The sequence below is a fragment of the Poecilia formosa genome, unplaced genomic scaffold, assembly GCF_000485575.1.
Source record: "Poecilia formosa unplaced genomic scaffold, Poecilia_formosa-5.1.2 Scaffold424, whole genome shotgun sequence".
In the NCBI taxonomy this organism is placed as follows: domain Eukaryota; kingdom Metazoa; phylum Chordata; class Actinopteri; order Cyprinodontiformes; family Poeciliidae; genus Poecilia; species Poecilia formosa.
This window is the reverse complement of record NW_006800363.1, coordinates 445,322-460,746: the sequence shown is the minus strand read 5'-3', so window position 1 is coordinate 460,746 and position 15,425 is coordinate 445,322. Positions and strand designations below refer to the sequence as shown.

Below are 15,425 nucleotides of genomic sequence, written 5' to 3'. Positions count from 1 at the left end.
ACGTATCGCAGCAACGGGCCGACCCGCTCCATGAGGCGTCTACGTATTTATGTCTATGTTCTGGACGATGAAGAGTTGGTCCCAGGGATGGCCCGGCTGCAGGTCCAAACCCAACCGGCCCGTTTGAACAGAAACCCGATCCTGGTTCCTATAAGTTTCTGCATTTATTTATTGCTGCAGCGTTTCACTGCCTGCTGTATAAACATTAGCATGCTAACCCCTCACGTTAGCTCAGATTTCCCATGAGCAGCTTTTAAACCAATTATTAACATAAAATATCCCCAATTTTCTCGACTTCAATGAACTTCATGCCACATCACAGTTTGTTCATCGTGTTCGAACTTTACAGGACTAAAATGCAGCAGAATCAGAAACCGAGGGCTTTGCTGTTAGCGGGTCTCAGCCGTCAGCTAAGGAGAAGACGACAGCCATCTTAACATTAGCATTAGCTTCTGCTCATTTTTATGTGTTGGCAGGAAACACAAGATCAAGGACATAGTTAGAAATGTTGTCCAGAGTCTGACTGATGCATCTTCCTGCAGTTCAGGGTCGAACTCATCGTTAGCATCCTGAATCGTTTTCCAGTTCAGGTTCTGTTGTCAGCATCGCCGAGGAATCATGTGGGCTTTACAAAGGGAGAAGCATGTCTGCTGTGTGTGTAGGTGTGTGTAGGTGTGTGTGTGTGTAGGTGTGTGTGTGTTTGCCTGGTGATTTCCCGGCGCTCTTCGCTGCTCCTGTGAATTCTTGGCTCGGGCTTCAAAGCAAAGCGGGTCATCCCCGACCCGGAGCTGCAGGTACAGACACGTCCACTGCAGAGCCGGAACCGACCCGATCCGAGCCAAACATCAAGCATGGAGGGAAACAGTTTCCTAATTAAGCTCTGATATTATGGTGCAATTATTGTTATGATTATTGTTGTTAGCGATGCCCAGACCAAGGGTTTCAGCGTACTTGGCCTATTCCAAGTACTGAAAGTGAGTAGTTAGCAACCGGCTCCGTCTGTAGCAAATTATTAACGCTGCTGCAGACATTTAAAACAATTTCAAAATAATAATTTTCAGCCTCATTGCTGAAAATGTGCTAAAATGATCACTTCAAGTTTTTACACGTTTTTCTGAATATGCAACTAAAATATTTCGATTCAAATCCAGCCTGTCAGATTTAATAAACATGGCGTGTGATCTGGCTCCGCCCAGGAGGAACCGTTACCCGGTCAGAGCATCGGGCCGGTACCGGTTTCATGACACCATCAGCTATCAGATTATTATTAAAAATCTAAACTTTTTCCAGTTAGTTTGTGAAAATCAGTGAAATCTGAACGAGTCCAAATGGAGCTGATCAGAACCCGATGGAACCGGGTCAAACTGGAACACAGAACACACTTACCGGGTTCTTTATTTGACAGAGAAAAATTGTTATAAATGTGGTAAAAAAAAAAACAAATATTAATGATTTGAAATATGAAATATTATCATTTAATAATAATTTGAAGTTCAGAAATAATAACTTTAGAATTCACTGAACTTCTGGACATTTTATTTGTTTTCATATTTTCTTCTGATTTCTGGATGAGTTCAAAGTTGAGCTGCTGAAGCAAAAACCGATTTCTCTACGATCCGTAACGGGTCAGAACCAGAACCGGCTGGCTCCACGCCGCTGTGGTTCCGGTGATGGTTCCCACGGATCAGCAGGATTCTCTCCACTTGTTGACATTTCCTCTCAGGGAAACTGTAATTTTCCTCTGCAGGTTTTAATGTTTCGTTTCTGGAGGAAAACCTGTAATTATGGACCGGAGCGGTTCTGGACTGCTTCACCAGACGGGTTCGGTTCTGCTCATCCCGTAGCTCAGACTATCTTTTATTGCTTTCTGGTCCGGTCCGGTCCGGTTATTTTTATTATTTCATCTCAGCTGCTTTTATGAGCTCCATCGTCCAGAAGTTTTCATTGTTTAGAAATCCTCGGTTCTGCTGCAGCAGTCGGTGTCGGTTCTGTTCGTTGTTATAGCTGAGGCTGCTGGTTTGGGCCGCCCGCCTGCAGATCTGCAGACCGATCCTAATTCACTGCGGTTTGGATCTTTGTAGTTCTGGACAGAAGCTGGTAGGTCCATTTGTTGGTGTCTTGTAACCCGGTTTCCTCAGAGGAAGCTGCTAACAGCAACAGGTGGAGGGCGGGCCGTCTGGTCCAGGAGCGTTCGGCGCTTCATGAGGCGGCAGAAGAACTGCAGGTCCGAACCCGGTGTTACGGTGGACCGGGTCGGTGGGCCGATCCGGGAACTGACGGCAGTTATTTGTTTTCCTTTGGCTTCTGAAGGGCTGCTGACCCTGACCGTGACCCCTCACCCCTGACCCTGTTGCTGGAACTCAAAGCAGAAAATATCTATGAGACAGGAAGCAGTTTGACCCAGGAGGAAAGGTCAGAGGCCAAGGATCGTCGTTGGAGGCGGAGCTTAGTGATGGCGGCAGCAGAGCCCCCGAGGCTCCAGAGCCGCAGCAGCTGCTGCAGCACTGAGCAGCGGCAGCCTGTCAGCATCACCACTGGTTTGTCTCCGGCGCCGCTCGCTGGGCCGGATGAAATTATCCGGCTGCAGAGTCAGCGGCCGGCCTGCGGGGGGCGCTGCAGCGGACCGACTGCAGCAGCAATGCAGCTGCAGCAGCAATGCATTAAAAGCACAGATTCTCCATAAACTCAGCATCCATCCATCTTCTGACGGCTGATCCTCCGTTGGGTCCGGCGGATCTGCTCTTGGCTCCACATCTAGTTTCCTGCCTGAACCGAGCCGTGTGTTGATCAACTGATGGCTCTGGCTCTGTGGGGAGACGCCAGGCGATAAATCAGGGGCTGCTCGGTCTGGCAGCTCATCGCTCTTCTTCATCAGGGGTGTGAAGGTTCCTATCCACATCCAGATGATCCACGTTGGTCATTTCATGGCTGTCATGTCAACAGAGACGTTTCCCCCGTCGGCAGCAAAAGCGAGGTTTGATTAAAGTTTGATTTAAGCTTCATTTGTAGTTTTGTTGAGAGAGTAAGAGATCTGAGTGAGAGTTGCTGCTGCTTCCCTCGGCACCAATTAGCCTCTGCTCAGGTGAGACGATAAGAGGAGCAGCAGCTCCGTGATGGATGAGGCTCACAGGGAGGAACGGGCCGGGTCGGGTCTGCAAACAGGCCGGGACAGGAACCGGAGCAGGAAGCAATCAGGGCGCCATGGTTACCACATGTAAACACAGGCCTGAGGCCCACATGGAGAGATTTTAATCATCGAACTTCGTCAGAGAAAAATCCTTCCTCCTGAATCAGAAAACAGCCAAATATTCACCAGAATTAATAATCCATAAAGCATCAGAACCAGAACCACAAGACCGGGCTCTACGCTCAGAACAGAGCAGAATACAGGATAATAGAATACAATAGAGTATAGTCCAGTATAGCACAATATACTATAGTATATTATAGTATACTATAGTATTCTGGTTCTGTTTAGACAGACCAGTTCAGGGTCTGGATCCAGTTTGAGGTTCTGGTTTTAGTTCTTGGAGAGTTTGATCTCATCCCAGAGTTGTGATGTTCTGGTCCGAACCCGGTACCGTTTACTCTCCCTGGAGGTTCCATGTGGATCTGTCCAGAACCAGAGACCCTCTGGGTTTCATGAGGTTCTGGAGAACCGGCACCACTAACTCTGAGTTTCAGTTGCTTCTTCTTTCTTCTCTGAGCTGTGTGTGTGTGTGTGTGTGTGTGTGTGTGTGTGTGTGTGTGTGTGTGTGTGTGTGTGTGTGTGTGTGTGTGTTGGCGCAGCGCTGTGTCGTTAGGAACCGAGCCAACTCTTCCTGCTGGAATTTCCTGTCTGAGCGCCCCTCCCCCGCCTGTTGGCCTCTTTGTTTCGCCTCTCGTCCCTCAAAGCTCCACATCCTCTCAGCGTCCTGGAGGACAGGCGACAGATTTATTCTGGGGTTAGGACCCAGAGCTGAAACAGTTCAGTTCATCCAGTTCAATTTGTTCAGTTTTACTCTGATTCAGTGAAATCAGATTGGAACATTTTATTCATTTAAGTTTTTTATTGTTGGTCATTCATATAAAATCCCAATAAAATATATTTTTCTGTGGATGTAATGTGACAAAACCTGGAAAAGTTCAAGGAATAAAACTGTAAATACAATTTAGTTGTTCGGCCACATTCCAGTCAGTCTGTTGTTCCATGTTAATTATTCCAGTTACATCTCATTCAGCTCCCATTTATCTGGTTATTAATACATTTTATATTTCATGTAAAATGTCCTCTTCTCACTTCAACGTTTTCATGATTAAATCAGTTCAGGATCCACTTTAATCCACTCCATTCATTTGAATCAGATAAACTCAGTTTATTTAGTCTATATTTCTACATTCACTCAAATTTATTGTTATAATCTTAATAATTGTACTTCATTGCAGCTTAATCATTTCCATTCCAGTTTCATGTGTTTGATCATAAATCTAATTTATTTTAAGATTTTTTTTTTCTGAAATCAGAACAAAAAAAGTCAATTTACAGAAAAATTCCTGGTTTGGGTCGGAAAGCGACCCGCTGAGGAGGAAACGATGAGCGTCGGTGGTTCCTCAGGAAGCAGCCGTGGGTCTGTCCCCCGTGTCTCCACTCAGAGGGGACGGGCCGTAAATCAAACCCTGATGCGTCTCTGCAGCCTGCAGAACAAAGCAGCTGTCTGGGTGATAGAAGGTCCTGCTGAGCCCTCCTCACCCCGCGTCCACCGGGAAGAGCCGAGCCTCCAGAGCTCCACTTTATAAACACACCTCACAGCCGCCAGGCAGCAGACCGGCCCGGGTTCTGGTTCCGCCTCTGAAGCAAACACTCTGGGAGGCAGCCGACTCCGAGTCAGTCTCTCAAACAGCCAGGAAAGCTCCGGCGTAACGCTCCACTGGTGAAAGCAAATCTGTTGGGCCTCATCTCGACACTCAAACAACAATTGTGTCCTCTGCAGTCGATGAAACGTGATGGAGACGACAGCGCTCTCTAGGCCCAGATTGGTGGTGTCGCTAAACCTTTCTGCATGTCTACATGTACAAAGTTCCCCTGCGTGAAAGCTATCGGTCTCTTGGCTGGAGGACAGCTCGAGGTTGCTGCCTCATCATGCTAGCTCCGTAGGAAATGAATGGAGAGGAGCAACGTCGCCTCCCATGTGGCAGGGCCTTTACGTGCAGTTGGCTGGATGATGATGATGTTTGCTTTTGTCACTGGCCCATTCCTGTTGCCAACCCAGACGAGGCTGGGAGTGTTGATAGAAAACCTGTGGTGGTTAAGGCTGTAGAGTCATGAAGGAGCTCAAAGCCAAGAGCCACAAACAGAAACTTCACAACTTTAAAACAGCAAGAATTTTTTCAGCTTAAATTTCATTCATGGAGGCATAAAAAAGGTCCTAAAAAGTCTGAAATAAGACTTGTTGAAACATGCAGAGTCTGCAGAAGAACCCAATGCTACATAAAAACACGTTCTGGCTCCAGCTCAGGTGCCTGTTTTCCTCACTACAACATCCAGGGGACAGAAATTCACCTTCACTGGAACTTTTTAGGAGATCCTCAACCAGAACAAGAGATGATTAAAGAAGCAGATCTCATCCTGATCCGGAGATTTAACCCAAAGAGCGGAGGCAGTCAAAGGTTTGTGTGCCTGGAGGGAAACTCTCCTCTTCCTCACTTGGCTGTAATCCCACCAACATTCACAGAGAACAAGACGCTGCAGCGTCACCATGATTGCCTCAGTCACACAACAAAAGGCTCAATCAGGCTTAAAGCAGCAGAAATGTCTGGCTGGTCTAAAGACAACAGTCTGCTGCGCTGCTGGAGCCTGCAGGAGCAGGTTCTGCTCCACCGCCGCTGCTCGTCTCCAACAGGAAGGAGTCAGAAAACGTTTCTCCTTTCAAAGTAAAGTTTTCTCATTAGTTTGTGGCGTTCCTCCGACCGGACGCGCTCATCTATCTGGGTCAAAGTTCAGAATTTGCATTCAGAGTGCATGATGAGACATGGTTAGCAAATGAAATTCATGTTTCATCTGCTGAGGTAAAATCTGAGAACAGGTGAGGGCGTTCTCTGACCTTTAACCCCAGCAGGCAGCAAACCTGCTGTAGATTGTGTTTTTCTCTGTACAACATGAGGCGGATCGCTGCTGGAATGAGGGATAATTAATGAGGATCTGCTGCGTTGTTCTGACGGGCCTCGCCCGCGGCCTTCAGACGGTTTATGGCAGGAAGCGCTGCATCTCTGCAGACTTTGTTTGAGCCATAAAAACTTGGCAGTGTCGAAGCTGCTTTGGTCTCGCTGGATGAGGGAGTCATTAATGGGTCGCTGTTTCTCGGGGCGACAGAATAAAAGCTGGAATTAAGTGCAGAGTTACGGGAACAGCAAAAGGTTCTGCTGGGCCCACATTAATAAGAAATTGGATCGTAGCTCAAGTATTTCCTCTCAGCACCCTGACGTGTGTTTTTATCTTTACAGGTGCTCACCACCTTTTCCCGTTCCACAGCCCCATCCCCATCGACACGAGGCACCATGAGGGCCGGTACCATTACGAGCCACACCCGCTCCACGCCATGCACAGGTAGGGAGCCGGACCCGGCTGGGTTTCCTTTCTTCTTGGGTACAGGAAGTGCTGATTCACTGGTTGCTATGGTGACTCCTGCCTTTTCCTGTTCATCATAGACTCAAACGATCCCTGTGTGACTCCTAAAGGTCACGGTAAAGAAGTTCTGTTGGTGGACCCCCAGAACTGATGTAGGAGATCTGGTCCGTTAAACAGAACCAATCAGAACCAAATCTACTGGAGGGTGGGTGTGTCTGCTCTCTGGACTCTGGTCAGAAAACAGCAAGTCTTAAGCAATGGGAGAAAGGAAGATCTGTGATTAGATGGAGAAGCTGTTTCGATCCAGAAGGTTCTGAATGTTTTACCGGGTCAGAACCATCATCTCTCAATCTGAGCATTCTGGAAGAAATCTGGAAAAATCCAACTGTACATTAAATTAGGTGCAGTTTCTCTTCGCTCCTTTAGTTTCTCTGTATATTGGGATTTATTTCAGAGTAGCCTCATGTGAAGGAGTCTTCTTTCACACAGCTGACTAACAGTGTGCAGCAAAGGCAGGGAGTCTCACTGAGCGCTTCCCACTGATCCGACTTCAAACCGTGGGATCTCTTTGGAGTTCTCAGGCCTTCAGCTGATTAGGAGGCTGGAGGGAAGAGAGGAACCCAGATCAATAGTAGCTCCATCAACACGTTTAAATTCAGCTGCAAATCAGGTAATACATTGCAAACACTGCAGCTGTTCATCACCAGCAGCACAGGAGGTGCTGTGATTAATGCTGGAAGACTCTGATGAAGCAGTCCTGCTAAATTCATCAGGATCTCAGCTTCAAAACGATGAGACGAATTCTCTAATGGTTCACAGAGACTTCGTCTGGCCTGGTCAGCAGTTCAGTGACGTGTAGCAGTGCTATGATCTGGAGTTCTGGCTGTCACTGCAACCTTTCCTCTTCAGCAGACTGTCCACTTTTCTCCTGCTGGTGGTCAGGTATGTTCTGCAAAAACCAGAAGCCTAGGAGAGTCGGCGTGTTTGAGCAGGTAATTAGCACCCAGGATCCAGCCTGCCGATCCCAGAAACTCAGTGACAACACAACAGAATATGGAACACGGATCCTCCAACCGTTCCCGATTCCAGACCTGGGTGTTTTGGGAAGTGGTTGGACAGAAAGAGGCTTTGAGACGTTCAAATATGCTGAAGGTTTGTGTGTGGTGGAGCTGTGGTCTGCACCGCTCTGTACAAACACATGTGGTTGTGTTCAGAAGCTGTGGCCCGGTGGATCCTTGCAGCCCCTCGGTGGGGAATGTGTTGACTACATCCAGTTTACAGATGAAGTATTCCTTCATTGTTTTGGTTTGGTGAGGAGAAGGAAGGGAAGCATACAGTGGACAGTGGGAGGGACATGTTCTTCGTCTCCAAGGTCCTACTCATCGTCACGGCTCCCCTGACTGAGAGCCAGGAATGTGCCACTGAAAACACAGAACCTTAGAAACATCAATCAGGGAGTGGCATGTCACCGATCAGCAGCCAGAGAGTTTCATGCTTTATCGCATGGTCTCAACACTGTTTTTACGTAATCAAGACAAAACCAAATGCTTAGTGACAGTGGCGGGGCAGGAGAAAGGGTAATTACCCCGAGGGTAATCCCACCTCATCTGCTGCCCCCTCTAGTGGGAACAAAATGGTCCTGATGCTCCGAGTCTGGAAACAGTCCCAGTGGAGGATTCATGTCCATCATGCTGGACTGGGGTCAGAAACTGCTGTGGAGAGAAAGATCCTGAGGACGTTCAGAGGTGGACGGGACGGCGTGAACACCTGGCAGGAACACCTGAGCTCACCGACTGCTCACCTGCACAGAGAGCAGCTGGAAGGCTGTACAGACTGACCGAAGGTTTAATTAGATCACAAAATCAATAAAACTACCTGAAAAGGTTCAGTGTTGTTGTTTTTCAATAACTCTGTTGACAGTTGATAGAAATGTAAAGAATCCAGATGTACTTGAATGCAGCATTGCAGAAGCTGCAGGGAGACAGTGGTTTGGGTCTAAAGGTCTGGTTATGGATCATCTCAGCTCATAGTAGAACCTTCCAACGAGTCAGTTTCTCTCCATCGTTACTCGGAACCAGGAGCGCCATCAACGGCTAGTTCTGGTTCCGGATGGAGCCGGGCCTGGACTCTGCTTCCAGCAGAAGCCAGAGCTGTGGTGTGCTCTTACTCCTGCTGTTGCTCCACAAGCTGCACCTTGTCCCAGCAACTTTCCTCCTGGCAGTTAGAACCACCAAACAATGGAGCTAGTGATCGTGCAGAGAGCCAAACAGCAGCTGTTTGAGAGCATCTCACTCCACCAGCTCTGTTCGGTCAGGGGGACCCTCCATCCTTGGACCCTCAGGAAACACTCCGGCCTCCATCTTGTCTGGCAGAGGCTGGACCAGCCGGCCTTCGGTGCTAACTCTCGTCCGACTGCTCGTGTCAGGAAATATCTTGTCCCTCTGAGGCTTCAGGAGCTCCTGGCTGCTCTGCTGCAGGGTTCATTGTCAAGGTTCCGTCAAAGTCACCAAGAACAAGTGAAGTCTGAGGTTTATTGAACCTTTTGCAGAGGAAATCAGAGCAGATGATGATCAATCAAAAGCACCAAGAAGGCAGTTCATTGCTGATGCAGCTGCTCTTTTCTCCAGGTTCTCCAACTGATGATTTAACTCCAACTTTTTTTATTATCCCCAGGCATCTCTTGGTTAAAATCTTGATGAATCCACCTCATCTTGTTTGTCATGGTTTAATGAACTTATTTTTAGATCTTAAAACATTTAAGCCTTAACATAAAAAACAATAATAGCTACTTTATTTCCTTTTTGTTCCCTTAGAGGAAAACTGCAGCTTAAACCAGATAGTTACTTACAGTTTGCTTCATTTATTCTTCGTAGTTTGACATTAAATCAGAACAAAAGTTTTAGATCAGTTAGGATGACATCAATTATTAATATTTAGTTAAATTTGTGATGAATATTTAGACCTTTCCTGATCATTTACATCAACAGACGTAACCTGGTACCTTATAATGGGATGCATCCGTGTTTTCCTGTGTTTCACTGGGAGCCATGGTGAGCGATGACTTTCAGACACCTTGTAGAAGAAGCAGAGAAGCCATCCCAGTGCCAGTTATCCCAGCAGATCACCCCTGCGCTAATCTGAGACGGCAGTGCCAACCTCCATGGATGGCGAGCGAAGCGTGTTTTTGTGTATGGACCGTCTGTTTCTTCTCACGTCTCCCTGCCGCCCCAAACAGAGGGGTCTTTATGGCTGTTTGCAGTGGAATACGGCAGAAAGTTGGCACTGGGACAAGACCAGCAGTCTGCAGGCGCTTACTGGAAATGGAGCGAGAGTTTGGGCCAGCCATGCCAGCTCCCTGGCCCATCGTTCACCTGCAGCCAGCCTGACTTACAGCACAGCAACATTCAGAGGCTTGTTAACTGCAGAAGGTTTAGCTTCTTTGTTTGTTCTGAGTCACTTCTATGTTTCCTGTATTTTACTGTCGACTTTGAGTCTCAGTGACAGACATGGGGTGAAAAACAGCAGAGCTGAACAAAACCAACATCTGGGCCAAGGAGGCAGAGGCTCCAGCTCAGAAAACAAACTGCTAAAGAGAAAAGAAACGTGGAATATTTTCACATTATTTGAACATTAATGTTGCTCATAATGAGCTGTAGGTTGGACTCTGATCCATTAGTCTGACAGCCTAGGAGAGGCCAGGGTCATGACCTCTCTGTGTTGCTCCTCAACTTCCTGATACAGCAGCTCGGTCACACGTCCTGGAGGTCGCACAAAGACTGAAACAGAAAGGGGTTCAGAAGATGAGCAGCATCATCACCGGTCAGGAGAAGCCTCAACAACCTGTAGGCCTTTTAAAAAGAAAGAAAATCTTTTTATCTTGAAATTTCAATATTACTGCCAACACAATTTGGAAAGAGGAATCAGGAGTTTGCAGTATGAAGGAATTGCTTGTCATGTCAAGACGTCCCTCCTCTAATGGTTGCTCAGGTGCAGTGGTGGAGAAAGTACTCAAAAAATGTACTTAGGTAAAAGTAAAACTACCACATTAACATTTGTACTTAAGTTAAAGTAAAAAAGTACTGGCTTTTAAAAATACTTAAGTATTAAAAGTAAAAGTACTTGCTGAATCGCTAATATAATATCATTAAGTGAACCAATCGTATTTAATTTTAATACATTAGAAATGTGCCATTTTATTGAACAATGCCACAGATAAAGCATGTTTTTATTGTGTTTAATCTCTGTAATATAGTTTAGACTTAGATATGTGATTCTATGCATCATAATTTCAGGGATGGAAACATCTTGTCTCCTGTCCTAACATAGCATGAACTTCACTTTTTTTGCCACTAGTGGCTTTTATTTTGAAAGAAATCCAACAGAAAGGGGATGGAAAGAAGGTGGGTGAAGGAGGACATGGAACCAAGGAGCCACGGAGCAGAGTTGTAGTCAAGACCACCGAACCCAAGACCAAGTCAAGACCAAGACCAGCACCCCGCGCTACGTGACACAAAAACATTAAGTTTTACCTTCAAAATTGCTTCTCAAATTGATCTGAAAGATCCACATTCCCATAAAACACCTAGATATTAAATACTTAGAGCTGAAATAAATTTAATCAGTAAAGATCCGTCCAGAAGAATCGGATCGTTCCTGAATGTCATATCAATGCAGACTTTGGTCACAGCGTTGTCCCATATATGAACACCTCAGTCATCACCTCCACACAATAATTCAGTGCATGAGTGACAACGTTTTTCATCGCAGATGCAACATGTGTCTCCGTACAGCTAGCTTTGCAAGCATCACGTCCACAGATCTTACCTTTCTTTAAGCTTTCCTTCCAAGTGACGCTAAAAGTTGGACATATTCCCCACCGTCTGTGAAAACGAAGCGCTGCTGGTTTTACATGTCGCCATATCTTATGATTTATGCAGCGCTATTATATTACTGACGATCAGACAGACATCTTCTCCCGCTCAGAGGAAACCACTGCGCATGTCTGGAGCTCCGTGTGCGAGTTAAGGTGGAGGCGATGGGTGACAACAGACACTAAGTCACGTTATTGCTTGGATTTTACGGCGCCACCTTAAGACCTTGAACTTCACATTTTAACGGACAAAAAGCGCAACACGACTTGGATGTAACGAGTAACGGGACAGTTTAGTAGAAATGTAATGAAGTAGAAAGTACAGATACTTACTGTAAAATGTAGTGGAGTAAAAGTAGAAAGTATCCATTATTAAATCTACTTAAGTAAAGTACAGATACACAAAAATTGTACTTAAGTACAGTAACGAAGTACTTCCCACCACTGCTCAGGTGTTTGGACCTCAGACTGCCAACATGATCAAGACGAGACTAAGTCACCATGAGAGCTGTCAAAGGCATCTCCTGCAGCAGACGTCTTCATCTCCAGCTCAGCCCTGGAGGCTGTCAGGAATTACAACACTAACTAGTCTTTGTTCTCTCAAACATCCACCAATTATCTTCCAGAGACAACAACTTTACTGCTCAGCCTGATCTGATAGGCAGACAGATTCAGACCATCCTGCAGCAGACTGAAAGCTAGCTGCTCCGGGTTCTGGAAGCTAGCTGCTCCGGGTTCTGGAAGCTAGCTGCTCCGGGTTCTGGAAGCTAGTTGCCCCAGGTTCTGTCTGGTCCTGCAGTCTGGTGGGAGGGACCCAGCAGCTTTGGCCACCCAAACCAATACAGTGTACTTTCTACATCTCTCGTAGCCTCTCAGTTGAAAGCCATCAGTCCTGGCTTTTTTGTAGCTGCAGGCTTTAATAGAAGAAGGTGAACACAAACGGATTATTGTGTATAATCTGTGGGGGTTAGGGACTGGAGGCAAACTGACACTCAAACATTTTAGTTAAATAAAAGATAGCAAGTCTAGTTTTTAAACACACCAATTTGTGATTCTTCAGGTGTTTAACTCCTACCTCCTCTTTACAGCCCCCCAGGACTGACAGGAAGTCCAGTCATCACAGACATTTCTCTGATTCGACTCTCACCACATGCCACGGCTGGGACCGGCGAGTCCCCGTTCAGCCTGCCCCATCCGTACGTCAGCCCTCACATGGACCAGTACCTCCGCTCAGTCCATGGCAGTCCAACCCTGTCCATGATCTCAGCGGCACGAGGACTGAGCCCAGCTGAAGGTACAACTTTAAATCACTGCAGAATTGACTAGGAGAAGTCTGAATTGTTTAGTTCTGGGTCACAATCTTTGGGTTGACAGGTCTCTGATGACCTTAGAGGTCAGGTGCTGACCTGGTGGCCTACCTACCAGGAACCTACGGTTGAGCCTTGTGAGACAGAGAGAGAGAGTCGAGTCCAGTTTATTGTGGAGCTACAACATGAAGTCTTTCCATAAGAACCTAAATATTTGCCCTTGTCTCGCCTCATACAGTCAAACTGAAACATTTCCTCTGCGCGCTCTCCAGCTGAACAAGGTTTTGTTTATTTAGATGAACAATTAACTTCAGTTATCTCCATGGAAACTGGTGTCACACATCTAGCAAAGACGGTTTCCTGCGGTTGGTGAGATGCTAAGAAGTGAAGACTTTAGTGATGAAGAGCAGATTAGAGCTGAGCAGACATCCAGATGTTTGAGGAGCAGCTCCTCCTGCTTGGCTGCATCTCACTGAGTCTGTATAGACGGAGGTTCCAGTCCTGATTATCAGCCAGCATACAGTCCATTTCCAGCTGCAGCTACTGAAACATACCTGTCATCAAATTATCTTCACAGCTCCATCAGGGTTTGTTTGAGATTGAAAAGATAAAACCAGTTTGGAGAAGACACAAGATACCAGGGAGCAACAAATCACCACAGGAGTTGTCCAATCGCTGCCTTTGTGGGTTTTCTTTTTGTTGGTAGTTAACCTTCTGTTTTATTGGTGTGCTGGTGTTATTATCATTATTAAAGAAGAAACAAATCCACATCAGGACAATAATGACATCTGTGGTCATAAAGATAATAATAATAATGTTTAAATGACGTCTTTTCCACAGTTTATAATAATAATAGACTCAAGAATGAGTAGACATTGATTTAGTTTCAGTCAGTGATGAAGGTTCCAGGAAATCTGTATACCAGCAAAAACATCATCCAGGTTCTCCACTGAACTGATTCTGATGGACGCAGACTGGGTGCAGTAGAAGGTTGTGGTATCCAGTCCAGATACCCCTGCACCGTCAGCTGCAGCTCTGGTTCTAATTGGTTCTGACGTCTTAAATGCAGCTTTACTGCATACAGGTTTGAACACATTTTATGTCAATATTGCTGTTGCTCCGGTAAAAGAAGTGCACCTGCACTCTGGGAATGACCTCATTTCATCCTATAAAGCATGGTCTGTCCTAGAGGAACCCCCTTTCCCCTCAATCACTCTGATTCTCCTCCTTTCTGTTCCTCCAGTGACCCACGAGCATCTGAAGGACCGGGCCCTGTTCAGCTTCCCCCCTCCACCACCGGGGGCCAACCCCTCGGAGTACTACCACCTGATGGCCAGCGCCAGCCAGAGAAGCCCCTACGGCGACCTGCTGATCCAGAACGGCACAGCGGCCACAGCGGTTCATCTGCCGGATTACATCGGCCCTGTGGACGGTGAGGAGAAGCAGCAAGCATCCAACTAAAGACCAAACAATGATCGGCCATCATGACGTCCCTTTCTCCTTCCTCTAGAGGCATTTGCTGGAATGCTTTCCACCATCGGGGGGCTCAGTCATTGTAGGGGCATGACCATCTGGGCGTGGTCATAGTGGGGGCGTGGTCATTGCATGGCGTGGCCACAATGGACGCCAGGAGCTTGTAAAGCATTGAAATTGTGCTTTTGTACTGTTTGAGGACAAAGATTATGAAAACCTAGAGCAGAAGAACTCTTGAGTCTGGGATTACTCTTCATCATGTTCATCATTCTGTCTGTCCATCTGTTGTGCTAGTAGGCATTTAGCTTTGAATAATTATAAATAATTCCTTACAGCAATCTTAATAAATTAGTAATTGATATCAAAATGTCGAAGACAGGGCACCACTCAAATATCAAGAAACAGCCAAATGGTAGAGTCAGAAAGCCCTGCCTTATTAGACACCAGCTACTGTGAATGGAGTTCGTATTGACAAAGCGAGATTTCAACTCACTGTGTCGGGAACCAGAGGTTAGCTTCAGTGGCCAACAGCTACGGTCTGCTGTGCACCAATCAGACTCGTTACATGGCGTTCTCAGCTCTGGATCAGGCTGGTGCAGTCGTGGTGAAACTGTTTCTCTCAGCTCTCTATTTCTTCTCCATTTGAAATGGGGTGGCAAGCAGTCAGCATCAGCATGTTGACAGCAATCTTAAAGAACCTGAAACCACAAAGTTCCTTCTGCAGAATTCTGAGTAAAATAAGGATCAAGGTTAATTTCTTTGGCCGATCAATACAATACAGTCAACTGAATCATGCATCCAATGGAGCGGTCTTCCACCGCCAGCAGAGGAAGGTTTCAGGTCATGCGCCTTGTCCTCTCCAGCACCATAGAATGAGAATATTTTGGTCCTAGTTGTGGGGTTTTAAGGTCCTCTTGACATCACAGAGTTTCCTCCCTAAAGTCCTCCTCTTCCTTCTGTTGGAACCAAAGTGGGTCAAAATCTAGCACATTGTTGAATCAATGAATATGCCCACCTCCTGTAGACAAGTGGAGGTCCAACATGTCCGTTCATCCATCTTTAAAGCTATGATGCCAGTAAGTAGTACAGTCCTATGTTGGGTTTAAAGGGACCAGGAACTCTTGTAATGCGAGTCTGGAATCCTGACAAGAAGAATGTGTAAGAACCCTGT

The 15,425-nt window shown here is 46.5% G+C and overlaps 1 protein-coding gene across 1 annotated transcript in view; it reads left to right on the top strand.

Annotated features, from left to right (window-relative positions):
* The first annotated feature begins 2,452 nt into the window (after positions 1 to 2,452).
* gli2a (GLI family zinc finger 2a) overlaps positions 2,453 to 15,425 on the top strand; it is a 36,467-nt gene continuing 23,494 nt past the window's right edge. The window contains exons 1-5 of the mRNA XM_016663510.1: positions 2,453 to 2,588; positions 2,906 to 2,974; positions 6,481 to 6,583; positions 12,563 to 12,768; positions 14,025 to 14,213. Coding sequence (XP_016518996.1) covers positions 2,453 to 2,588; positions 2,906 to 2,974; positions 6,481 to 6,583; positions 12,563 to 12,768; positions 14,025 to 14,213 — 703 coding nt within the window. The remainder of the gene's footprint in view (positions 2,589 to 2,905; positions 2,975 to 6,480; positions 6,584 to 12,562; positions 12,769 to 14,024; positions 14,214 to 15,425) is intronic.